This window comes from Carassius carassius, chromosome 43 (assembly GCF_963082965.1).
Source record: "Carassius carassius chromosome 43, fCarCar2.1, whole genome shotgun sequence".
NCBI lineage: Eukaryota > Metazoa > Chordata > Actinopteri > Cypriniformes > Cyprinidae > Carassius > Carassius carassius.
In genome coordinates, this window is record NC_081797.1 from 10,337,153 (window position 1) to 10,364,386 (window position 27,234).

Sequence of the window (27,234 nt, forward strand, 5' to 3'; positions counted from 1 at the left end):
TCTGCATATTAAATAATGTCTGTTAAGTGTTTTGTTGGATTCCTCCTAGTGAGGATATTAGCATACGAAGTAGCAAAGTAGGGCTAATCAGAGTTAAAAGCATTTGCATCTAGATTAGCCTTTTGTCCAAAACTACTGACATGCTAATTACATGTTTATTGTGAAATACACTTTATCAAATTAACTCGAAATGAATTGATAAAAAGAGTTTAGTTTACTGCAGGTCTGCTGCCTCATAATATATATATATATATATATATATATATATATGTGTGTGTGTGTGTGTGTGTGTGTAACACCATAATTTTGGATTTATTATTTATTTAAAATGTATTGTTTTAGGATTTTATAATCAACTTTGAATTTTATCATTATTAGCTCTTTTCTATAATTTCAGCTGTTCTACTTTTTGTTGCGACCATTGTATATGTTTTGGCCAATATGTTTTTTAACAACTCTCCGTACAAATATATTCATTTGATATGATGTATGTATTTTGGAGTGGATCGTACCTGATCACACAGGTCACAAAAGGGCAGCAAAAGTGTTAGACTGTGCTGCTGTCCATAGCAAATTGAACTCGAGCAGTCCCTAATGGCTCTGCAGTCTCGCTGTCATTGGCGCTCAACTCAGAGAGCTGGTGCGAAGGAAATGTGTCCCCAAATGTCTCACATTCTTGGTATCAGTTAGTGGTGAAATCTGGTCTCTGGTTACCTCAGTCTGGGGTAGGGGTCGGGGACATAGGTGCGGGCCCCTCTAGCACAACCACCTCCCTCTCCTTCACTTGCTGTTTTACTGTCACAGCCCTGCTCTTTAGCCATCTGAAACCTTACCATCCAACAAATGTGCCTGACAGAGCAGTGCTTATTCAGCCGGGCCGAAACATTGAACACCCTCCCAGATGGACTGCCTTCTCCTGTTTGTGTGATGAGTGTAGGATGTGTTCGTTTTAATTAGATCTTATCATCTGCACACTGTCTACATGTGTCGCCTATACACAAAAGGGTAGAATCAATAATTGGAAAGTGTATTCTCCTGGTAATTATGTTGTCAAAAGAAGCTGACACTCAGTTTAATAACATAGTTTTCTGCGATGTGTCATTTGAACAGTAGTATAAGCCAGACCCAGACATTCCTCATGGGATCTGATAGTGGTTCTGTTAAGTATGCATGTCTGCCGTAACAGCTCCTCCTCTCAGAGACCAACACAAAGACAGCACAACAAAAATATTCTTATCTAAATGTAGCTTTGTTGCTGTGTTCTAGCTGGTTATAGGGATAGAATACTTTTGACATTGATTTCAGTAAGATCATAAACTGGGGTTTGTGAAGGAACTGCAGGTCTTTCATGAGTGTAATGAGAAGCTAATAATAATAATAATAATAATAAAAGAATAAAAAAATAAATAAACATTTGTTTTAAATTTAAAAGATAAAAAATAAGAATTAGGGACAACCAATAAATTATGAATAATTCCTTGCTGTTGTGTGTATAATATGTAATCAATAAAAAGTAACTGTAGTCTGCTTACAAGAACTTTAAAATGTAATGTAATCTAATTACAAATACTTAATTTTTGGATCTGATTACGTAATCCTATTACGCCATTTCCCAGCACTCTATAAAGATGGATGGATGGATAGACTACAAGTTGTATAGATAGATAGATAGCTATATATACTGTATGGTAGATAGATAGATAGATACTCAATAAGAAAGCCTATTTCCATATTTTATAGTAATAACCCTGCTGAGCCTAATCTGGTTTAAGATGGTCAGGCCAGCAAGCAGGTTTGCTTATATGCTACTTATTATATATTTATTATTATACAACATTATTATACTGTATTATATTATACATTGGGGGTATTCGTATATTTATCCATTTAAAAGAAACGCAATTATTTTGTTAAAAATAAGTACAATTAGAAAATCTTCCCAAATAAACAGTTCTGGGGCACTCACAAGGAATATAAATTAAAAAGCCTTTATTAAAACTTGGCTATGTTTCGGCCTCTGTAACCTTCTTCAGGGCAAATATAATTAGAAAATCTTGTTTAGACGCAAATTCAGGAACTTGAATGAAAACGTTCCCCGTGTCTAAAGTAAAATAGGCATGTGGTTCTCAAAAAAAAAAAAGAGAGAGAGAACCAAGTGAATGCGAGGATTTAACCCACCCTCTACACCTCGCTGGTCCGTGCTGAGATTCATGTCTTTTTTCCCGGATAATTCCAGCACGTCACTGAGTCCTTCCCACAAAGTTGGGAAACAGCGGAGCGTCCGTGGAAGCGAGCGGACACACGAGAGCCGCGTCTGGAAGGTAAGACCAGCCTGTTCCCTGCTCTATAGAAGTGATTATACAGTATATATGAGCTTTACTTTGAGTAACTGACGTGGTCGAGCTAAGAGAGGTTTCCAAATGAGTGATAAACGCAAGAAACTTGATCATTGAATCAAAATAACTTCCGCTTCCTGTATGATAATGCTCGCGCCGCATTAAATCACTGGAGAGGATAACAGCGAACATGTTTGTACCGTTATACAAACACATAGACTAGCGTTGTTTGCGTGAGGTTTAATTTAGCTTGTTTTTTTTTCTGTATAAAACAGACAGTTGGTTTGCTTATTGGGAAGTGTAACGTTTAAAGCTTGACTCATTTAAACTCTAAAACTTCTTGTAGCCTGCTCTGCGTTTCTGCATTATATATGTATGGCGTGCCAAGTGCCAGGATGACATCGACTGTTTAACAATTAGAGTCGATTCTTTAATCTTGCTTTTTTTTTTTTTTTTTTTTAATCGAGTAATTTCTAAAGCTGTAAACATTTGGTGAAACCCCCGCTGTTTTGACACATGGTTGTGGGGGAGGTAAATACTTAAGTATTTTGAGACTTTGTTTAGTCTCTGCCTCATGTTGTGGCTGTGAATAGACAGCATTTTTGGCCGTCATAGGCATATTTAAGTCTATTAACAAGCATCTCTTTTATAGTCTCGCGTTTAAGTTCCTAAAATCGGTCTGAAAGATTCTGAATGAATCATTTCTTCGGTTCTGAAAAAAACATTTGGTTTAAAGCGTGTAGTAGGTTATACTAATATAATAACAGTAAAATAATTGCTGAATTGTTTATTGAATCAGTTATATTAGTCAGCACCTGGAAAAAGGATTTTGAGAAACCAATGTTTTAGTCAATGTCTGTTAGTACCAAATGCAGGATGACCAAATATGTTATTGCATGTTGGTTCAGATGTTCATATTTTCAAACGGAATGAACTGAAGCTGCAAAGGTGGTTATATTTGGTCACATTTCCATCCACCAGCACAGTTATTATGAGTCACCGCTGACAGCTAGACAATATTTATGGGGAGTCTAGACAAGTATTTATTTATAGCAGTCTCTCATGACATTGTTCGCCTGAAACTATTTCATAAACAGAAAATGACACATTTGAAAGCTAATTTCTCTGTGGGAGAGTGGAGTGTGCCTCTGCTATGTTTCTTTTATACCAGACAGACAAACCTAATTTAGTAAGATTTTTTTCATTAAGTTTAGCTGAGCATAAAGATGCTTTAGGGCTTGAGATCCAGCACTAACAGGGCTCACCTGCTACTTCCTTAAGAAATCTTCATCACCCGGAATTCCCTTGCCAGGCCAGCTGTAGTCAGCTCGACTAATACTACACAACAGTCACGCAACCTGCAGAGCCTCTTAAGCCGGTCTAGGTGTTTTGTTTTCTTAATTACACGTGCTCTTCTTTCAGTCCTCTAGACTATACTGGTGATAAATGGTGATCTTCTGACTTTTTTGGAGTCACTTTTAGATTTTACTACTTAACAACAATAATAATTGTAGTTATTTTAAGTTATATGTCCAGATATATAATAATAATAATAATAACAACAACAATACTACTACTACTACTACTACTAATAATAATTATTATTATGAATGTTTTGCAATTTAAATGGCTGTAGGATATATATATATATATATATATATATATATTGTCTGAAACTCATGGTCATATTATATAAACTATAATAATAATTAGTATTTATGTTATTTTACATTATGTATGTTTATATATGTATACAATGCAAAGCTGTTCTGCAATTTAAATCGTCGCAAAAAAAAGTAGTACATTTTTGTTGTCCGGAACTAATTGTCTAATAGACTATAACTATAATAATAATAAAAGTTGTTTTGAAATCTAAATGACTGTAAGAAAAAATGTAAATATAATAATAAAATGTAGTAATAATATTAATTATTGTTGTTGTTATTTATTTTATTATTACTACTACTATTCCTATACAGTTATTTTGTGGTTAATAATAATGATTATAATTATTATTTAGAAAATTGTGAAAAGTTGTTTTGCTAAAAAATTTTTATGGTATAATTAAATAAGAATAATTTAATAAATAATAATACTAATAAAAATTATATTATTTTACATTATATATTCCATATTTTACATTATATATATATTTATAATAATCATTATTAGTACTTCTATTATAATGCTAAGTTTTTCTGACATTTAAATGATCCTAAGGAACAAATTATATTTTTTTTGTCTGAAACTCCTGGCCAAACGGACTGCTTCAGATTATTTGTTGGTCCTTTTGCATATTGATCTGTCCTCAGTATATCAAGGAAGTGTTCCAGTCACCCTGTTCTAGTTACCCATAATATATCAACCGATGAGAACCAGCTGACTTCTGGAATTTAGCTAATTAAGCTACTATAACTCGCCTTGTAACTCAACTTGTTTTATAAACTCTTTTGGTGGAGCTCAAACTGTCATTAAAAGACAAATGCATTCCAGAAATCCTCCCCTCACCTCAAGGTCAGAGTTTACCCCACTAACCTGTAATACAGAGCTGTTGCCATTTGGCTTGAGGTGAATGATGTCTCCATGTCTACACCAAAGGGCCAAGTTCGGATGGCCGCCAACCAGCTTTGGAAAGTCACCTTCCATTCTCTTGGCTCAGTTTATTCCTTTCAAGTTGTTCATTTCTTTTAATGTTTGCTGGACTGGATTTCAGTAAATAATTGGAGCTGCCAGCGAAGGCCAGGCTGAGCTATGATGTCTGCTCAAGTTAGAAAATGAAATATATACTCTGATTGATGTGGTGTATTCTTAGGAATGCAAGACAATGGTGGTGAATGTAGATTTTGTGATGAAACACTTTGTATTGCATGCCTGAGGCAATGCGGTTCAAATGGTTTTATTTGCCCATCATCCTAAGAATGTTGGCAAACCTCTTATGACCCACCTTGTGTAAAAAAGCAAGAATGATTTGAAGAACATTAATTCGGATTCATTCATATGTAGCTTTTTTCAGTCATGTCACCCTCCCACTCGTAGCATGATGGCAAGATGACAATAGTGATGAAAGCCTCCGAGTACTGACACAGAATGTGGGAACACTGTGTTTCAGCATCCCCTTACCAACTGTTTATTTTCTGCCTCTGTGTATGTGGTCTCAAAGAACTTTTATTACAAAGGACTGGGGAGTTGCAGCCTTGTAGAAAGGTTATTTTTGGCATCCTTTGAAAAGCTGCTGTTTGGTATAGTCCCAACAACTGACTACTTTTTTGAATGTCCTTGAACAAATCGCCTTAGAGATGATATATCTCTTGTATGTTTAACACTGTTTTTCAGCAAAAAGGTGTGAATTTATATAAATTATCTATACAATATATTTTTATATAAATGTAATATAAATAGAAAATGCTTAAAATGGCAATTTATTTGATTAAAATCAGTATTGTGAAATATTATTAAAATTTTGAAGAACTGATTTATATTTTTATGTAATATAAATCATAATTTATTTCTGTGATGGAAAGCTGAATTTTCAACATCATAACTACAGTCTTCAGTGTCACATGATTCTTCAGAAATCATTAAAATATGCTGTTTTTGGTGCTCAAGAAAGATTTCTTGTTATCAGTGTTAAAATTGGTTATGATGCTTAATATTTTTCCTTTTAGGATTCAGAACAGCATTTATTTGAAATAGAAACTATTCATTTTTTAAGTAATTTTTTATCTCTCTCTCTCTCTCTCTCTCTCTCTCTGTCTATATATATAAGTATATATAAATGTTTGTCCCCTTCTCTGTGTCAGCATAAAAATACTTATTTTTCAACCCTGTACCAGAACGACTGATTTTCTTAGGCAATGCAAGAAAAATGAGTCAAGGTTTGCAAACCTATCATCATGAATGCTTTCCTGGGGCTTTTAAAAGCTACATTTAAGGATTTCTTTGTAAGTTATAACTGTTTAATGTGCCTCTGCTGCTCATCAGCAACGTGACTGCTAGACATTTTGCATCTTAAACGTGCATTTTGTGCATAATTCAATTTAGAACCTTTTCTCCAAGTGTTTTCATGGAGGCCTCATTACGGGTTGCGAAAAAAAACATCCATAGATTTAATGTCTGCAGTGGAGGCCCCAAAGCTGAGCTATATTTCTAATAGCAAGAAATACTTTTATGAAGAATATCAGGTCAAAATCACAGTGGTGTACATGGGGCCCTGAGGACAAGATAAATGAGACTCGTCTAGAGTCATTTTCCCATTGTGATAAGAGCAGATGTTGGTAGAGAAAAGTCACAGGGACTGAAGGGTGGAAGAAGAGCCTCATATATAAACACTGATGCTTCAGTTGAATATTTATCACCCTGCATCCTAGTACATCCCTACAACTTTTTTTTTATTCTATTCCTATTCTATCTATAGCACACCTATACATACAATTAAAATTTTTTTTGACAGATTCTGTATATGCCAGGAAACCCCAAGTTATGAAAAAAGAAACTGGGGGTGAAATGAAAGTTTGTGATTTACTGTCCTTTCAAGTAACTCAGTGTCTGAGCGACAGTCAGAAATATGGGTTGGGGGAGAAGGTCTCTTTCATGTAGTGAAAAGGATAGAAGGACCTTTGATATCTGAGACGCACTGAACACTTTGAAAGGATAAACTGTGATTTAAATCAGTATGGTCATGTGCTTTGATGATCATTTCAGCTTGGCTATTGTTGTGCCATAAATGTTTTTTGGTGGAGCGTCTCAGCGTTTTGTTGATTCCGTGAGTGTTTGAGCGTCTTATGTGTGTCTTTTAGACTGTACACATCCACACCCAAGTTATATTCCAGTGTCTTTTCATCTGGAAATTCTACTTGAAAAGAACTTTACACTGCGAGTTTAGCTGTTTCCAAAACCATGACATAAACATCTACAAGAATAGACCAGGTGAGTTTTAAGAGATGCAGGCAATAAGAAGTCAATCCCTGTTATGGATGGGCAAGTAAACATAGAAAGAGTTCCTGAATGATTGTATTTTCCAAACTGCGCCTCCTGTGTGACGGAATTTTCCACCCGTGAATGGCTGCAAGGCTGTGCCTGCTACTGTGGCACCATTTGTTCCATTCACTACTGAAACTTAATCTAATTTGGGGTCTTTTGATTATATGAATTATTTTTAAAATAAAATGTGCAAAGAACTTTGATAGACTGCTGGTTACAGTAGATTGAAGAAGCTGTTGATATATCTTGAGAGGCGTTTGATTTCTGCTCAAAAGTACCTGTTTTACTGTGACTCATTTGGTGAATACCTATCGCTACATTGAGGTACTGAGTACTGAACGTGATTTTTGTGAAATATTTAATTTTGATTGGCCGATTGCAGCTTTCTGTAGTCAGACTGCCAAATGAACTGACTCTTATAGGGTTTCAAGGGGGTGGGAAATTTCTGGTAAATTTCCTGACACTTTCCAAAAATTCCTTGAACATTCCCAAAAATTCTAGAAAGTTTCCAAAATTTCTGGCCTGTTTCAGAAATAAAAAATTTTCCACCGTTTTGCAGCCCTACTTATATGAGTCAGTCCATTTAGTGAATCAAAAAGCATACATCCCAACCAGTGTACTCTGATTTTCCAAACGATTGACTTTAATGATTATTTTTAGTGAATCGTAAAACATATAGCACAGCCAGTATAGTCTGATTCCAGAGCGAATGAATCTAGGGAGCCAGTTCTATTTAGTGAATCAAGAATCCTACCATGCAACCAGTGTACTCTGATTTCCAGATGAATGACTTTACTAAGCTGGTTCTTTTTAGTCAATCAAGAAAACACAAAGCACAAACAGTGTAGTTTGACTGCAGATTAAATAATTCTAGTGTGGCAGTCCTTTTAAATGAATAAAAAACACACAGCACTGATAGTGTAATCAGATTACAGAATGAATGAATCCAGTGAGGTGGCTCTTTTTAGCGAATCAAAAAAATATACAGACCAGAACCAGACTTTCTTTACTATTCTCACTTATAAATTAGTAAGCAGCTTAATTTATTTATGTAAGCAATTAAGAAATAACCTCTTCAGGGTGATACAAGGGAAATTATTGGGCTTTTTTTTTTTTAAATAATGGTTGACCAACAGTCCCAGTGTTTTTATCCCTTCCTCCTTTTACTCAACAGATCGACTGATTCATAGTAATAAACAGGCCTAAGGACTGTTTTTCCTCAGTAACTGGGAGTGTGTGTCGTATTCTCCGAAAATGTAATCATTCCTTGTGCTAATATAGTCACTGTGTAATGAACCAAAGATAGATGGCAATAAACTTAGTCATCGCAATAAAGACAATCCATAGCACTCAGCCAAAGATGTACCACACACAGTCTCTTCTGTTAGTGAAGTAACTAATCAATTATCCTTGATTGACAATACTTGTGACTAGGGCTGTAGCTATCGAATATTTTATTTATTTTTTAATATTTTATTTAAGGGAATGTCAACATTTTGACAGAGCACCTTGATCCATATAAAAGGCGCTCCGGATTATAAGGCGCACTTTCCTTTTTTAGAAAATTTTTATTTTTATTTTTTAAATGCATAGAAAGCTATGCATACATTAAAAATAAACATTTAATTATTACCCATTGTTTCTCTGTCTGTACTAGTACTGTGAACAATGACAATAAAGTTGACAGATTAATTAAGTGCATTTAAGTGCCATTCAGTTGGGGTTTTAAATAAAGCTTTTTCTGAGATGCACATTAAACACATAAAACATTAATTTAATTTATCTTTTAATTATTGAAAATTAAGCAAACTTAACTTTTTGGTAAACAAAGGGGATTTACTATTAAAAATAAAACATGGAAGAAATGTTGTGTGATTAAACCTTAAAAAAAATAATGTTAGACTTTTTTTTAAGTAGTAGGCTATGTACATTCTGCTGAACAATAGTAATACATATCTTGAAAATACTTGTCTTTAAACCGGACTTTTTTTTTTGACGGGTTGACGTACCTTTACAGTTCTGTGTATGTGATGTGACGCTAGTTTTACTCAAATCAAACGGTCAAATGCTCATGAAGTGACTGTCAGAGCAGTTCTGGAGATATTCCTCATTTGTTCACGTCTTATTTAGTGAGACAGCAGACGCTGAAATCACTGCGATCGTCACGCGTGCTTCAGTGTGTGTTAATAAAGGAAGTCGCGCTTCTGCTCTATTCATTAGACATGCAGAACATGCAGGATTCATATTTAAATATACTGTTCCGGCTTAATATTTACAGATATTAGTCCATATCTTGATTTGATGTAAATGACCTATTTTTGATTAATTCATTCAAAATTTGGCAAATTCCGTGCCATTCCACGTTAAACTGTAAAATCCGTTTTTATGACTGGATTCCGCGATTCTCTCTGCGTTTACTGCATCGCGGAAATCATAGGGCCCTATTGTTGTATGCCAGCTCTATCTTGCAATGGACACACGCCACGACGCTCTCTTTACGTTTGCCCGCGCCCTCAAATCAAAACACTGCTGACTCCTTGCATTATGCGATTTCCTATGGTGATTTCAGACGTAGCGCTCGTGTCTCCTTCAGCTTTGTGGGTGACGTAAACGCATTGTCACATTAAAAAATAATTGCGAAAGAACCTGACGTGAGATCATTTCAGCCCTACTTGTGACATTTTAGTAATGTTCTGTACCTATTCATTGTAGCTGTATTGAGTCCTCTTACCTTAAAGGTATAATTCACTTGAAAATGATTATATTGGGTCATCATTTCCTAACATGTATGACTCTCCTTCTTCTGTGAGTAATGTCTTCTTTTGTTTTTGTACATACGATGAAAGTAAATAGGGTCCAGATTTGTTTTAGTTTTTTCCCACTCTATGGACAAAATGTTTTAAATTCGGCTAACATGTTTAAAGTGCATTAGTGTGAGGGTTAGGTTTTGGTGTTGAGGTGAGGTTGGGGATGGCTGTAGAAGATTTTGGCCTCAGGGTTGGGAGGTAGAGGTGTGAGAAAGGCCTGTCCTTATACGCAGTTTAACCTGATCTGGGTTATTATTGCAGGGTTTTTAAGCTAGGGAAACGAGTTGGATCAGGGGGTTGGTGGGTGGGCTGAACAAGAGGAGGGGAAGGAGAGAATACAGTCCTGAGGTGGAACTGATATGAATCCGTTCTTTGTTTCATATCAGCGTTGGGCTGTTGTGGGGCTAGTGTTTTTTTGGCCTGAGGTGACAGGATTTTGGTGTCTAAGAGAAGAATTTCTGCCACGCACAAGGGGTTTTCCATCACACAGGTCGGGAGCATTATAATAGGAGATTAAGGGTGAGAACGAATCTGAAAGTAGCAGAAGAAGTTAATGACGTGGACGGTGTGTGCTGTTGAATGTATTTGGTAAGATTTCTTTCTTCCATCCTGATATTGCCTCAAAGCAAATTGTGCATGCTGTGAGAGAAATGTGTGTGTATGTGTGTAATCTGGCTGCTTTGAAAGTTCAAGGGCGATGAAGTCATGCTCTAGCTACCTTGAGAAAATTCCAGTGTTTGGTATTTGAGAAGGCCATGAATGATGATAAACCCAGCAATGCTTGACATATTTCTTCATTTTCCTGATCATTTATTTTGTAAAATAAAATATTTTATTTTACATATTTTTTTATTTTACAGATTTTTTTATTAAAATGAATAATGTGTGTGTTTATATATATATATATATATATATATATATATATATATATATATATATATATATATAAACACACATATATATAAACACACACAGACATGCTTCTAAAAATAAGTAATGTGAATCATATAGTTGATTTGAATTACGTCCTTTCCAGACCTTTCCAGTAATTTCATAGCACTCCATTAGAGAGGATCAGAGATTGCTTTATTGTGTCTCTCAGGTCATCAGCAGCCCACATTCCTCTCTTTTGACCTGATAAGTGTCTTCCTGTATCCAGTGTCTATCAGATAACTCAGCACTTCTCTCCCGGGAGCTGCATAAAGCCTGAGTGTGAACAGCCTCGGCAGATTATGTGTCCGCATCTGAACCTGATACCATTGGGTGAGAAAGTGTGGGATCTTGCAGTTCAGTAAAGACAACCTCTTGCTTTTGCAATGCATTGTTGACGATAGTAAGTATATCTTGACAATTATGTTTTTGTTCTAAAATGAACTGAAATAATGATTTAATTCAGTCAGAAGAACCATGATATCAGTGTATTAAAAATGTGCTGGAGGTAAAGTACAGAAAAATCTATTTAAAATAATCATGACATGTTTTTACTACACTATTAAGTATATATAAATCTTCTTTTATGTACACAAATTTAATAAAAAAAAATAGAAAGAAAACATTTGTCTATATTTTACGATAACATTTTACTACATGTAAGATGATTGCAGAGGACAAAACATTACATTCTGAATTGATTAATTGAAATTGACTAATCAAACTGATTCATGGAAATGAATCATTGTGATATTAATGTGGATCATCAGCAAACATCTGTACCTTCACAGTATTTTCTATAATGTCAACAAGTCACTTTTCAGTCATTCATTTACAGTTTTTTATTTCTATACCATATTAATCTTTTAACCATTAAACTTAATAACATTTTAACTTAAAATGTTACTACATTTATCTAATATTCTAATAACCCAGGTGTTTTTTATTAAACAACATTTGAACAAAATGTCAAACTGCTGTGTGTCTTTGAGGGAAGGTTTTATCATATGACCAGGATCAAGTGCTGAGGTCAGGGGTCATGCTAACGGATGCTAGGATAGGATTTATGCACCCACAGGCGTGTGATCTCAGTTAAGAGAAGAATTATGCTGGGACCTTCCCTACAAGCAAGACCAGGATTCATCAGGAAGCAGTCCAAGATAAAGGCCGAGATGTTCAGAGATATTCTGCTAAATAGCTTGTCAAAGTGGAATGTTAAATTGTGGGATTAGAGCTCCACTGTCGCCTCGGTCTCATCTCACTTTCAGCCAAACCATGTTGAATATCGTCTGAGGTTTTTGGTTGGAAATCCACTGTTGCTTGTGGTTCTGATGTCACTCTGGAGAAATGCTCTTCTCGGCTTCAAGCTCAGACACTCGGGCTGTTGTTAAGGGTGTTTCTAAGACTCTTAAGACTTGATAAAAGCTTAACTGAATGGGCTTGATTCCTCAGTATATCAAGTTACTAACATTGGCTCAGTGTTCACAAAGCCTGTTTTGTATGGTAATAATGCCCTTCAGAGCCATTAAAGCTTATCTGCAGGGGCAGAGGGGGTTGCGCTATTGAATAGGTCTGGGATTGTGGTGTGTGAGAGGAACAGTGGTGGTATCAAAGGATCCTTAATCTGGTATGCAATGCTAAAACCATTTTAGATTAGGCAGTTAGAGCATGTTTATGAAAAACTTGCATTTCGGTGATCAGTAGACATAATGGAATGGTTTGAGGATGTAAAAGTGCTGGCTGAATGACCCGGTGCCTTTGCTTTGCATCATGTCACGGTAAAGGCACACCAGTTTTAAAGCAAACACACATGGCTTTCATTTGACACATAATTTAAGGCACGTCAAACATGCTGCTAAATTCTATACGGTAGCTCCGCTTATAACTTCCCGCTTCCCCTGTGTCTCTGAACCATGATACCACTGGCATGATAGCACTTTTAATGCTTCGTGAGTGACACATCTCCTTGAATTGTCAGTTTTCATTATGTCAAATTCTCCCCTTGGTAACAAGGGTCTGAAATTAACTCGAGTAACACAATCCTTCATGCTGACCTTAGTTTGCATTGCGTAAAAAGAATGTTCCATGGCATAGCCTTATGTTTATTATCAAAGTAAAATCTAGACTCGTCTCGGTTTTTTTTTAAAGAACGAAATTTAAATGTGAAGCTCATACTGTTACAACCCGAATTCCGGAAAAGTTGGGACGTTTTTTAAATTTTAATAAAATGAAAACTAAAGGAATTTCAAATCACATGAGCCAATATTTTATTCACAATAGAACATAGATAACGTAGCAAATGTTTAAACTGAGAAATTTTACACTTTTATCCACTTAATTAGCTCATTTAAAATTTAATGCCTTCTACAGGTCTCAAAAAATAATGAAGGTTTTTTTAGTGCTTGATTCTTGCTGTAGGTTACAGGTCACCAGTAGATGGCAACAAGTGTCTTTTTCAGTTAGTCATTGAATAATTCGCTCAACCTGTTCAAAAACATTAACTCATTTAGGAACAAACCAAGTGACAACTTTATGAGTGATTCATTAATCAACTCAACTGATTAATTTGGTTCATTTAGGAGCAAAACACTGCTAATTTGTTAACTAAAGTATGAGCGAATTAATACAAAACTTAATGTTTACTGAAATGTTGTATAAAACAGTATCACACTTAATTAAATAATGCTTAACTATGCCACAAATTACGCTGATAAAGTTTAGTTAATTAAAAACGAACCATATCAGAACAATGGTGAGAGTTGGAGATGGTGAGATGATTCAACCCATCCACAATAGAAAGTCTATTAGCTACGACTCAGGGAAAACAGGCATTAATGTGCTTCTCTTTTGTGATAGTTCTGGAAAAGTCGTCAATAAGGATGACCTTGAGGGCTAGTTCTGGAATAGAGGTGGGGGAAGTTGTCAAGGGACGAGTGAAAAGCAGGGAGGTTGTCTAGGCATTGGGACAGCAGGGTGGAGGTCCTACAGAGATGGACTGGGATAGACCCCTGATGGGCTCCTTTCAGGACTGAAGGAATGGGTGTAAAATAGTTGCGTCTGCGGAGCCCCATTTTGGCATATGCTTTGTGCCAAAGTATTCTGCTTGTTTTTTTCTTTGACGAGATAAGTGATGAGATCATTATTAGATATTTCACAAATTCACATAATCTTGAGCCATTGATGCCTTTATATTGAGATAAAACATATTTCCTTATTTATTTAAATACTTAAAATAAATCCATTACGGTGCACAATACACTGGAATTACGAATGTCTTTGTTATATTTTTTGGTTTGTTTTGGTCTCTTGACTATAGCCCTATTAAAAAAACAACCTGCTTAATGACCCTCTAAATACAAAATGAACTTGTAGATTTGAATATTTTCCGCAAAGTTATCTTCAAATGAAGATGATGATATGCTTTCTATCTGCCAATGTTGAGCAGATGGCCCACATAGATGGAGCAATGTAACACCAAATATGAATTTAGCACCTGGTTGTTTTTCATCCTCCTGAAAGGTGGTGGCTGCTCTGAGTGTTCTCACACATGTCTCATAATCAGATGGCAGGGTGACAGTCAGCGCCAGAGACGCAGAACTCGCTGTTGCTCATTAATATCTGAGCTCAGGAAGAGCTTGATGGAATCGAGAGAGAGTTTCAGCACTTTAAACATTATCAAGAGCAACTCTGAAGCAAATCAGGTTACCTGAAGTGCAAAGGGTGAAGTAAGTGATCAAATATGGTCTGTTCTTGTTGAAATCTGTTTTTCAGACTAGTTTTCTAGTGCGCTTTGCCTCTCATTCGTGTTCTAGCAACAATTATTTGCATTTGAAAAGCAAATAGCCTCTCTCTTCAAGATTAGAATGTGAAAAGCTTGTGTTCTTGGAAGTTTTGTGTCATTTTAAGAGAAGTCCTTCACCTGATTGACATGTCGAGCCCAGGAGAGTTGTGGGAGGAAATTATATTCAGAGAGTGAGTGCATTGGTGTTGTATTTCGTTTGAGATGCTTTGTTTGTACATGTGTGGAGAAGAACGGCAGGTTGTGGATGAAGTCATTGGTGGAGGTAAATGTTGTAGCTAGCAGATTCGATGATAGACATGAACAGCTTGGCATAAAATAAAGAGTTGCGACTAATGGTTATTTTGATAATCTGTTTATCTAATTAGATAGTTTTAATGACTTTTCAGGTGGTTTATGAAACATTGAATCGTCAGCTTTTAATGTACTGTTTAGTTTTTTGGCTTTTTTAAAGACGCTTTGCACGTCCCAAGTAACAATAAAGAGTGATGAATCAATAAAAAAAAATACTTTTAATTAACTTATGGACCTTTTTTTTTCAACTTGGCATCCAATGTAAAAACTCAACAAAAAATTATCTTTAGTGTCTCCTAGTAATAATAAAATATTATTATTATTTATAATAATAAAAAGAAAAACAATTACTGAAGTACATTATTAAACTCATATAAAAGCCAAATCTATAACATAAAAAGTAAAAATTGACAATTATGAGATACAAAATGAGATACCTTTTTTTTTTAGCTTTTTGTGTATTACTTACCATGTCATCAATTTGACTTTTTATGTCATAATTATGATTTACTGAAGTATGATTTCTTTTCTTACAGTAATCTTCCAATAACTGATTGTCTATTTTGTATTTTCACACCAATTGCTTATTGTATTTGACATTTAGAATTTAAATAAATTTTGCCACTCTAATGTTTAGAAATGAGTAAATATCAACCAATAGATTAGTTTTGATTGTCTCAGTGGATTTATTAGTTTTCTAATAAACAAATAGAGTTAAACTACGTGAAAACTTCAATTCAGACTTCAACAGCCATTATTGTTTAAAATTCTGTCCCTGCTGGAATGTTCAAGAATAAGCATGAATGTCCTGTTGAAGAAAGCAAACCCTGATATTAGTCATAAAAAAATCATAATTGCACAATCTCCCCCGGTGAACGAAAAGCAGCCACAGAATAATGCTCTCAATGCACTGTTCTTCACTGGAAGCGGTAAAAATCTGACTCATTAACGTTGCTTTTCATGAACAAATGCTGCTAATTAGAGGTGGCAACTGCAGTGAGGAGGCCCAGTCGAATCAGCTCTGAGTGAACGAGCTAATGACAGAGTGAGGGGAAGGCGGGCCGCCGGGCAGGGTGACCTTAGTGTGTCCGGCTGGTCAGGAACGGGGACAACAACATCTGCAGTAATGTGTTTTATAGTGTCCATCACAAAAACAGATCATGCATGCCTTTTGTCGTTTCCTTTCAGATCAAGAATGCTGAAGGCACAATGGATCCCCTAGTTCATCTGAGCCCGCTGAGAGTCCGAATCTCTGCTCTTCCGCACCCCACGTGCCCACCTCGTCCTTGGGCACCCGACCCTGCGCCTTTCACCTTCTCCTGGAGGAGTGAGTAGAGTTTTCACACCGACACACGGGAGAAAGGTGAACCCTTCCTGTGTAAATATGACTGGATGGAGGTCTCAGTGGCGTCTGGTCCTGCTCAACTCGCTGACGTGTGGCCTGGAGATCTGCGTGGCGGCTGGGATCACCTACGTGCCCCCTCTGTTGCTGGAGGCTGGAGTGGAGGAACAGTACATGACGATGGTTTTAGGTAAGGTTTCAGTCTAACCTTGGAATATCCAGCTGGGGTTTATGATTTGTTAATGAAGGGCCGTGCTGTAAACTGCAAGTCTAGGTTGTTTCCCACTTAGGAGTCGATCCTATAATGGGGGTTATTATCATAATTACTGGCTAAATCACTTGCTGCCCCATCCAGGTGGTAATCAGGTGCTAATTGGAAGGCACCGGACTGCAGGAAGAGGCCCGGAGGCTCAAGGGGCAGCAGCTGTGTGGAAGCTTGTATAGTTTTACTGCATCCTGTTAAAATTTCTTATGGTCTTTCATCAGATAATATAATCATCATGGACTGCCTTAATGCCGGAAGCTTCTTTATCAGATATCATGGATTCAATTAAATACCAACATATAAAAAAATTCAAAATTGATTTTCCATGCTAGAAATCTTATAATGGGCTGTTGGATCTTCCAACAAGACAATGATCCACAAACAAACAACAAAACCAAAACTAAAATGTGTCATTAAGGACAAAACCAAGCTTCTGCCATGGCCAACCCAGTTCCCTGAGCTGAACCCTGTAGAAAATAAGTGGTGAACTGAAGTGAAGAAGCATCAACATGGAGCTGTGAATCTGAATTCTGGATGAAGGAATGGTCTCAGAATGATCTCCAAACTTATCAGGCATTATAGGTGAAGATTCAGAGCTGTTATCTTGGCAAAAGAAGGTTGCAAAAAGTATTGAATAAAAGGGTAGGATTATTTGTGGCCAATGTGTATTAAAGAAAAAAAATCATAATAAGATTGCTCTCCTATTTTAAATTCTCATTCTCCAATGAAAAGTTAGATTTTTGTAAATAAAAGCTCAAAAGGATTAATGATACAGATTTATTATCATAGCCGCCTTTAATCATATTTACCAAGGGTATGAATAATTTTGAGCACAACTGTATATATGTGTGTGTGTGTGTGTATATATATATTACGGGTGTAATGGTAGGTGTTTTCGTACGGAGTGGTTCACGGGGTAAATTCCAAATGGAAGTGATCCTCCCTAGGCAGAGCCCCTGTAGTGGAGATGTAGGAGTGAACAGGCCACATGCATGCCATTATGTAGCCGCTTGGAATATGCTTGGCAAAGGGAGCGACATAATTTCCTCATTATCTTCAGCTGGGATGTTCCCTGTGACAAAGCAGCACGGTACCCGTCAGCAGATGTCAGTGCTTTAATGGCATAAATGTATTTTTATTGTTATTAGCAACTGTTGCAAGGATTCATTAAATATATCAAAAGTGACAGTCAAGAAAATTCTTTACTTTTTATTTTTCAAAGAATCCTGAAAAAAACATACATGAAAAAAATATGATGTATATTAAAATATTATTAAAAACATTATAAGCATCACAACAGTTTTCAACTGTTATAATAATGCTAAATGTTTCTTGAGCAGCAAATCAGCATATTAAATGAAATGTGGCACTGTGACACCGTATATGTGACGCCGAAGACTGGAGTAATGATGCTGAAAATTCATCTTTGCATCACAGGAATAAATTACATTTTAAAGTATTTTGAAGTAAAACAAATGTTATTCAATTATTTTAATAGGTTTATTTCCAGAATGCCATATGAACAGATGCATTATTTTGTGCCCACAAATGGCTTCCACATGGCTTTTGCTGTAAATGAATCTCTCTCCAAGACTATTTGCCTCTCCAAGACTAAAAGCAGTTCACAAACGTGCATGTGGACACTTTGCACCAGACGGACAGAAGCTGTGTGTTGTGTTTATACATACTACACACCGCTCTCTTTGTCAACAGCTGCAGTGGAAAGCAAAGAAAGATCCTTTGTGCTCATTTCCATTCACAAGCTATATAATCTCATAATGTCATTGCCATTAGAAGTGCTTTCAAAACGTTTTGTGTGGGTGTACTTGATTTCAGAGGTTTTGTTGGACTGTTTCTTAATGGAGTGGGGTTTGGAGGCATTTTATTCATTTTAATGTTATGGTGACCAGAGAAATAGATTTCTTTAGTCTGGGCTTTTTGGACCAGATTGATGTTCATGTGATGAGTTGTTTGTGACCTCTTCTCGAACTAACAGTGCATTGTAGGTATACGTTTTTTCCCCTAGATCTTAAACCCATGACCTTGGTTTTATTAAAGCCATGCTTTTCCATTGGAGCTACAGAAACAATTAGGATGACTATAATGAATTGCACTGGGTAGTGTATAAAAGAGTCATATGATTAATTGTCTCGAACTGTTGCAGACAGCACAAAGGCACCTTTAAAAGGAAGTGGGCAGAAGCCCACTCTTCCTCCACTATGGGTGTTGACTTACAGGCGCAGTTGATCAACATTGTTAAACAAATCTCTTTAGGGTAGGCAGATTCATGGTTTTCTACAGTATTCCTCACATTACAAATGGTTCTTCAATAATTGCTCAGTGCCTTCCTTAAAATTGTTTTAGGTGTGATATTCCACACTTCCATTTTCCGGTTTACAGCACTTGCTGAAATGTGTTTTTGTAGCATGTGAGAATTCCCAAACATTGCCATGATTCCAAAAACACCTCAGCATAATTTAGGCTCAAAACACTATATACTCTACTGTTCAAAAATGTAGGGTCTGTAAGATGTTTTTTAAGAAATTAAAACTTTTATTCAGCAAATTACAATTACAAACAATTTGAATTTATAGTAATAATTAATAATGCTGCAGTTAAATGTATGCAATTGTTTTACAATATGAACTACTGAATGTTTTTATATTAATTTTCCATTAAACCTTCTACGATTTTTACCATGTGCACTGGAGTAAATTGACTCCAGTGAACTTTTAATTGCATTTTGAGCATGTTCAGGTCATCTTTCCACCACACACTTGAATAAAAATAGCTGCTGAAAATCTAGACTCGAATCGAAATGGGAATCAGTGCCCAACCAGTGTACTGAGTCATCTGCTTTAATTAGAAAAGCTGTGGGGACAAGGGAGCAGAGCCAGTGAATGGTCACCTTAAACTACAGGCAGCATTACAGCAGACTGAAGAGGAGGCCAAAAGATAGAGGCCATGGCTGTGATTCTTTGACATGTTGTCTCCAATGCAAAAAAATAAATAAAAAAATTCTTGTTTAATATTCATTTACTTTTTCGTTAGGTATTGGACCTGTCCTGGGACTTCTCTTCATCCCCCTGATTGGCTCAGCCAGTGACCACTGCAACAGCAGCTACGGCCGACGGCGACCCTTCATATGGCTGCTGTCATTGGGAGTTCTCCTAGCCCTTTTTATCATACCACATGCTGATGTGTTGGCCGCCAACCTGAGCTGGGGCAGCAGTCGCCGCAACCAGGCTCTCCAGGTGGGCCTGCTCATCCTAGGCGTGGGCCTATTGGACTTCTGCGGACAGGTGTGCTTTACGCCATTGGAGGCATTACTCTCAGACCTCTACCGTGAACGGGATGACTGCGGACAGGCTTTCGCTATGTTCTCCTTCATGGTAAGCCTTGGAGGTTGTGTAGGCTATTTGCTGCCTGCCCTTGACTGGAGCGGAGGGCTTCTTTCCTTCTACCTGGGTGGTCAGGCCGAGTGCTTGTTCTCCCTCCTCATCCTCATCTTCATGGTCAGCGTGTTAGTGACCATGAAAGTGTCCGAGGAGCCCTTGTCCACTCTGGAACCAGGGCCGCCGGAGCCTAGACGGTGTTTTCCACACTCGTGTTGCTATCTGTTTCAGTGTAAGCTACGGGCTCTGAAGTCCGGCCCGCTCATGTGCCTGCTGAGGACTTGCTGGTCCATGACACCGGCCATTTATCGCAGCTACTGCCACGTGCCACGTGTCATGCAACATCTGTGTTTGGCGCAGCTCTGCAGCTGGATGGGTGTCATGTCCTTCATGCTGTTCTACACAGATTTTGTCGGCGAGGGTTTGTACAAAGGAGTTCCCAGCGCCGCTCCGGGTACCGCTCTCAGGCAGCGCTATGATGAAGGTTAGTATGTAAAATCAAAATCTACCCTATTTATTTTTTAAAGCACATTTGTGGTCTTTATGTTGAATGATTATTCTTTGTCTGCTATAGGTTATTGTTCTGTTTAAACTAGTAATTGATTTGTAAACTTTTTAAGTTTAATAATTGCCTTGTATAGGGCTGCTCAATTTAATAAAAAAATTATGCGATTACTGCATTTACCATAAAATAGACTGGGTATTGTTTTGTATACTATATTATAAATGGCAAGCATAAAAATGTATTTAAAGCAAAATTAGAGGTAGAGTTTATAAATTGCTGTACATTTTAGATGATTAAAAAAAATTGACATTCCACAAAATGAGATATATATCAATATGAATTTATCAGCAATAAAATTACAATACCAATATTTATGGATATATTCATTTTCAAACATGAAACCATCTAACTCTTATTTCGGTGGAATACCTTACAACTCCAAATGCATAATATAAACGACAAAACTGCAGAAATTAGTTTATGTGGAGCTGCTCTGAGATACTATAAGCACCTGGGCGCATATTCACAAAGCATTTGAACCTTCCACTGAGAGTTCTCCTAAACAGAATTAAATAGAAGTTTTTAGCTAAGAGTTTTCTCTTAAAACTAATTCACAAAGCTGCTGAGACAAACTTTTACTAAGGAATAAAGAGGAGTCTTAAGTTTAGAGTAAGGGGCGGGGTTGACCTCATTGCTATGGATGATGTCAACATGATTGCTAACTATGCACACAGTGATTGGCTGATAGGGGCAGGCTCTGGCAGAGATTTATACATAGAAATATTGCAGAGCACAATTTTATGTTGCCATATTCATATAAAGGTTTAAAAATAAAAATGGCAATTGCCACATTCAAATAAAAATTTAAAAATGCAGACTAAGAGTCACTAATTAAACAAGTATATGTTCAGCTAATTATCAACCTTTTACATGCATGCTTCTTGTAAACAATTAGTGAATATGCATATAAACAGCCTTTTAATTAACAGTGTGGAATAATCATGGCTGATAGTAAGATCAACTGGATGCAAAAAGAGCTGTTACTTCTTCTTACCCAACTCGTATCTTATGAAAACAAGGATATAGGCTAATCAAAGGAATATTGTCCCTGACAAGTTCTACAACAGTCATAATACCCCTGCGATTAAGGTGAAATACCTTTTTAAAAGCTCATTATCGTCAAATGTTTTTAAAATGTTTATAATCTGAGCCAGATTGCCAGCAACAGCAATTTTGGTATAGTTGTGTTTGGTATAGTTGTGTTTGGTGTAGTTGTGTTTGGTGTAGTTGTGTTTGGTGTAGTTGTGTTTGGTGTAGTTGTGTTTGGTGTAGTTGTGTTTGGTGTAGTTGTGTTTGGTGTAGTTGTGTTTGGTATAGTTGTGTTTGGTATAGTTGTGTTTGGTATAGTTGTGTTTGGTATAGTTGTGTTTGATGTAGTTGTGTTTGGTGTAGTTGTGTTTGGTGTAGTTGTGTTTGGTGTAGTTGTGTTTGGTATAGTTGTGTTTGGTATAGTTGTGTTTGGTATAGTTGTGTTTGATGTAGTTGTGTTTGGTGTAGTTGTGTTTGGTATAGTTGTGTTTGGTGTAGTTGTGTTTGGTGTAGTTGTGTTCGATATAGTTGTGTTCGGTATAGTTGTGTTCGGTATAGTTGTGTTCGGTGTAGTTGTGTTCGGTGTAGTTGTGTTTGGTGTAGTTGTGTTTGATGTAGTTGTGTTCGGTATAGTTGTGTTCGGTGTAGTTCTGTTCGGTGTAGTTGTGTTCGGTGTAGTTGTGTTCGGTGTAGTTGTGTTTGGTGTAATTGTGTTTGGTATAGTTGTGTTTGGTGTAGTTGTGTTTGGTGTAGTTGTGTTTGATGTAGTTGTGTTTGATGTAGTTGTGTTTGGTGTAGTTGTGTTTGGTATAGTTGTGTTTGGTGTAGTTGTGTTTGGTGTAGTTGTGTTTGGTGTAGTTGTGTTTGATGTAGTTGTGTTTGATGTAGTTGTGTTTGGTGTAGTTGTGTTTGATGTAGTTGTGTTCGGTATAGTTGTGTTCGGTGTAGTTCTGTTCGGTGTAGTTGTGTTCGGTGTAGTTGTGTTTGGTGTAATTGTGTTTGGTGTAGTTGTGTTTGGTGTAGTTGTGTTTGGTGTAGTTGTGTTTGATGTAGTTGTGTTTGATGTAGTTGTGTTTGATGTAGTTGTGTTTGGTATAGTTGTGTTTGGTGTAGTTGTGTTTGGTGTAGTTGTGTTTGGTATAGTTGTGTTTGGTGTAGTTGTGTTTGGTGTAGTTGTGTTTGATGTAGTTGTGTTTGGTATAGTTGTGTTTGGTATAGTTGTGTTTGATGTAGTTGTGTTTGGTATAGTTGTGTTTGATGTAGTTGTGTTTGGTGTAGTTGTGTTTGGTGTAGTTGTGTTTGGTGTAGTTGTGTTTGATGTAGTTGTGTTTGGTGTAGTTGTGTTTGGTGTAGTTGTGTTTGGTGTAGTTGTGTTTGGTGTAATTGTGTTTGGTATAGTTGTGTTTGGTGTAGTTGTGTTTGATGTAGTTGTGTTTGATATAGTTGTGTTTGGTGTAGTTGTGTTTGATATAGTTGTGTTTGATATAGTTGTGTTTGGTGTAGTTGTGTTTGATATAGTTGTGTTTGGTGTAGTTGTGTTTGATATAATTGTGTTATGTATAGTTGTGTTTGATATAGTTGTTTTTGGTATAGTTGTGCATCTAGGTGTTGAGTAAGTTTCTTAGCAGAACTTTTCCGCTGAACTGAACAATATGAATCCAGAACTCATTTGTCATAATGTTGCGTTTCAAGCAGGTCATGCAATGTTTGATTTCCCAAGAGATGATTAATTAAATGATTAATGATATTATTTATTTCAGAGTCGCTCTCTGACTCATGCGTCATGCATTTCCACTCCGAGGCGTTCCTGTTAATGTTTTGTTAATGTTAAGGGACATTTTGTTGGTTAATGTTTGCACATAGATTCTCAGTTTTGTCTAGAGGCTCTCATTAGACAGAAAGAATGAAAAGAAAGGATATCAGTTTGTTGCATGGAGTTAAGCATTAAAAAGAACATTAACTTTATCTTATTTCAGTGTCTGTGGTCAATAAGCAGTTTTTCTGAAGGAATATGTTTTTTTTTTCTTCACTGTCCATAAACTTGCTTTCCTGCAGTTGGTGGTCTGTCATTTCCATCCTCTGGCCATATCGTCCGTCTCTAAACTGTGAACTTGTATTCACCTCCACATGTGGCTTCTGTCAGCCTGGTGCTTGAGCTTCCAGCACTGTTCATAAAAAAAAAAATTGCATATCTTTAGCTAGTCAACAACAAGCTTACAAAATCTACTCCATGTTAAGCTAGCATCTGGATCACTCCCACTGAGCTTCGACACCAGCAGAAAGCTCCCTTAGCAGAACATTTTGATAGATGTGGTCAAGATCAGTGTGCACACAAATGAAATCTGTCAGTGTAGTTGACCGCAAACTGTGCCCCATGTAACACAAAATGTTGTAGATAGTTGTTCCGAACAATGAGCATCTCAGCCCTCTGCAGTTGTGTGTTGAAATTATGAATTCCTTCTGTGAGGAAAGTTCCTGGCCTGTTTGAAGTACAACGCCAAAGCCTGCAAACACATGCCTCAGTAAACATCACTCATAGGATTTATTCAAAGGAAATATTTTCCATTATGCTCAAATGGGCAAAGCAGACAGTTTGAAATGACCACATCTGTCAAAATCACAAAGGCTGGAGATTGTTGTTTACCTGGACATGCTGTTGTTGAAAGGAATGGTGTGCTCACCGGTGTCCTTTGAATTTGAGCCACCTTGTGATAATTACCAGTTTACTGTATATTATCACTGTATGGAGTCAGTAAGACTTTTGAAAGAAGTCTCTTATGCTCATTAAGGCTGCATTCATTTGATCATAAATTGAGTAAAATATAATATTGTGACATTTTAATACAGTTTAGAAAACTGTTTTCTATTGTGATATATTTTAACATGTAATTTAGTCCTGTGATGCAAAGCTGAATTTCTAGCATCATTACCCCAGACTTCAGTGACGCTTGTTCTTTCGAGACATTTAGCTATTTTGCTACTCTAGACAATTAGTTTCTTATCATTATTAATGTTGAAAACCATAGTTTGATATTTTTTAGAAAATCTTTTTTGTTTGTTTTTCAGAATGTTTTAATGATTAGAAAGCTCACAAGGACAGTATTTCATTATTGCTAAATAAAAGTATAAATTACTTTTAGAAAAAAAAACTGACTGACCCCAAACATTTCAATGACGGCATACATGCCATAAGCAAGATTGAAATATCATTAAGTACCATTATATCAAAATATTTGACTGTGCAATGCTGAGATTCACCAGAATCAATACGTAAATTATTATAAATCAAAATCTATCTATTCAGATCTATAATTATTTGATCAGAACCAACCAGTTTCTCATGTGAAATCCTCTAACATCACCCCGCAGGTATCCGTATGGGCAGCCTGGGCCTGTTCCTGCAGTGTGCTACCTCAACCTTCTTCTCGCTGGTCATGAGCAGACTAGTGCATCTCTTTGGGTCCAGGGCGGTCTATTTGAGCAGCATGGTGTGCTTCACCATCTCAGCTCTGGTCATCTGCTTGTCTAAGAGCGTTTTATTGGTCACAGCTATGTCTGCCCTAACTGGCTTTGCCTATGCCACACTGCAGACACTGCCTTACACGCTCACCTGTCACTACCACAAAGAAAAAGAGGTAGGCATTTCATACTTGCATATATTTTCTGTCTTTTTTTGTATAGAAAATTGCATCATGTGTATATATAGACTAAAAAATTTTTTTACAATACATTTAGTTTTTTTAAACTTTTTTTCCACTATTTTTAGAAAGGAAACTATTAAAATATCTCACAAAAGCTGAGTTTGAACTGACAGAAACCAAATAGGCACCATATATCAGTTAGAAGCCGGCTTGCAACATTTCCTGATAGAAAAATTCTTATCCTAAGAAATAGTACAAATATTTAGCAAAACTTCTTAAAAATATAACTATATACATAATAGGTTTTCAATATATACACACTAGTCAACATTTGAAGTGGATCAAAACCTTTAATCAACGTTGTCCTAAAACCAAAATGTTTTCTTGTCTTAGGACATCTTTGATTAGCTTTTTGGATCCACTTCAAATGTTGACTACGGTATATAACATTTACCTTATAAGTTACTGCCATGCCTTTATGCTGTCTACAAATAGAATGGAAAAAATAATAAAAACTAGATATATTTGTTACAAATGTCTTTCTTACTTCTCATTACTAACGTTCTTCAGGTGTACATGCAAAACAGCAAAAAACAAAAAACGCACACAAATGGATTCACCATCACAAGGGATTCTGTTTGTCTGACACTGGACAGCGGCCCTGGAGATCTCAACCACAAGAGTGGCATTTCCAATGGGCATGTTCCTCACAATAGAGATGAACCAGGCTACTACCCATCTCTCTGTCAGAACGGTGCCCACCTTGGTCTGGAGTCAGAGGATTTTGAGAAACGTGGGGTGGGACTAGACTTTGCCATTCTGGACAGCACCTTCCTTCTGTCTCAGGTGTTCCCTACCCTCTTCATGGGTATGATCGTCCAGTTCACAGAGTCAGTCACCATGTACATTGCCTCCTCTGCCATCTTTGGTGCCATTGGCATCTATTTCGCCACCCACATCATCTTTGACCAAAAGGACCTGAGAAGCTGAAAGCAGCAGTAATCATGTGAGTCATTTCACAGTCAACCTTTTACTAAGCGTCATGTTAAATGTTACTGACTAATGTAATCTACAGAAAGTGATGGGGAAAAAATTATATTCCAATGCTTTTGTGTTCTCTCATAAAAGTATTGTGTTCTCCTGTACTGAGAAACTTCGAATTTGATCACAAAACTTTTGCGATGGAAATAATGTGAAGACGGTGGAAAATGCATGTTTTGCTTGCAAAGCATTTCTCAGGGGAATGCAATACTTTTGTGAGAGAATGTAAAGTTTTTTGGGGGAACATGATACTTTTTCGAGAGAACACAAATGTTATGCGAGAGAATGCTAACTTTCTTGTGGGAATGCAATACTTTTGCGAGAGAACAATTGTTTTGTGAGAAAATGCAAAGTTTCTCGGAGGAACGCAACACTTTTGTGAGAAAATGCTAAGTTTCTCGGAGGAACGCAAAAGGTTTGACAAGAAAATGCAAAGTTTCGTGAACAATCATTTTGCAAGAGAACACTATTTTTCTCCTAAATCGTGTGTGTGTCTATATATTTATATATTGTCCATTTATTTATTACAAAAAAATAGTAAAAACAGGAATATTGTAATATTGTAAACCGTAATATCAGCAGGGACCTAGTAATATTTTATTATAATAATAAATATTAAATATTAAAAATATTTAATTAATATTATTTATTATTATCATTGTTGTTGTTGTTGCTGTTGTTATTGTACACGTGTGTGTGTGTGTGTGTGTGGGTGTGTATCTATCTATATATATATATAAGTAATATATGTGTGTGTATTTAAATAATGAATTTTATATATATATAAAGTGCTGTCAAATAATTAATCAT

General features: G+C 36.4%; 1 protein-coding gene across 3 annotated transcripts; it reads left to right on the forward strand.

Moving 5' to 3' along the window:
- The first annotated feature begins 2,168 nt into the window (after nucleotides 1-2,168).
- Nucleotides 2,169-26,418, forward strand: slc45a3 (solute carrier family 45 member 3). Of its 3 annotated transcripts, none has more exons than XM_059535794.1 (5): nucleotides 2,169-2,321; nucleotides 16,335-16,678; nucleotides 19,805-20,632; nucleotides 25,112-25,377; nucleotides 25,954-26,418. In XM_059535794.1, exons 2-5 carry the CDS (start codon nucleotides 16,531-16,533, stop codon nucleotides 26,371-26,373), a joined length of 1,662 nt encoding a protein of 553 aa, XP_059391777.1. In that variant the 5' UTR covers nucleotides 2,169-2,321; nucleotides 16,335-16,530; the 3' UTR covers nucleotides 26,374-26,418. The 3 variants fall into 3 exon arrangements, with proteins under 3 accessions (XP_059391777.1, XP_059391778.1, XP_059391779.1); XM_059535795.1 differs by lacking the exon at nucleotides 2,169-2,321 and adding an exon at nucleotides 10,562-10,711; XM_059535796.1 differs by lacking the exon at nucleotides 2,169-2,321 and adding an exon at nucleotides 14,596-14,778.
- Nucleotides 26,419-27,234: the final 816 nt, after the last annotated feature.

Coding starts and splice junctions, on each gene's coding strand:
- slc45a3 (XM_059535794.1), top strand. CDS start 16,531: ATGACTGGATGGAGGTCTCAGTGGCGTCTGGTCCTGCTCAACTCGCTG. Junction 16,679..19,804: donor GTACATGACGATGGTTTTAG/GTAAGGTTTCAG, acceptor CTTTTTCGTTAG/GTATTGGACCTGTCCTGGGA. Junction 25,378..25,953: donor ACTACCACAAAGAAAAAGAG/GTAGGCATTTCA, acceptor AACGTTCTTCAG/GTGTACATGCAAAACAGCAA.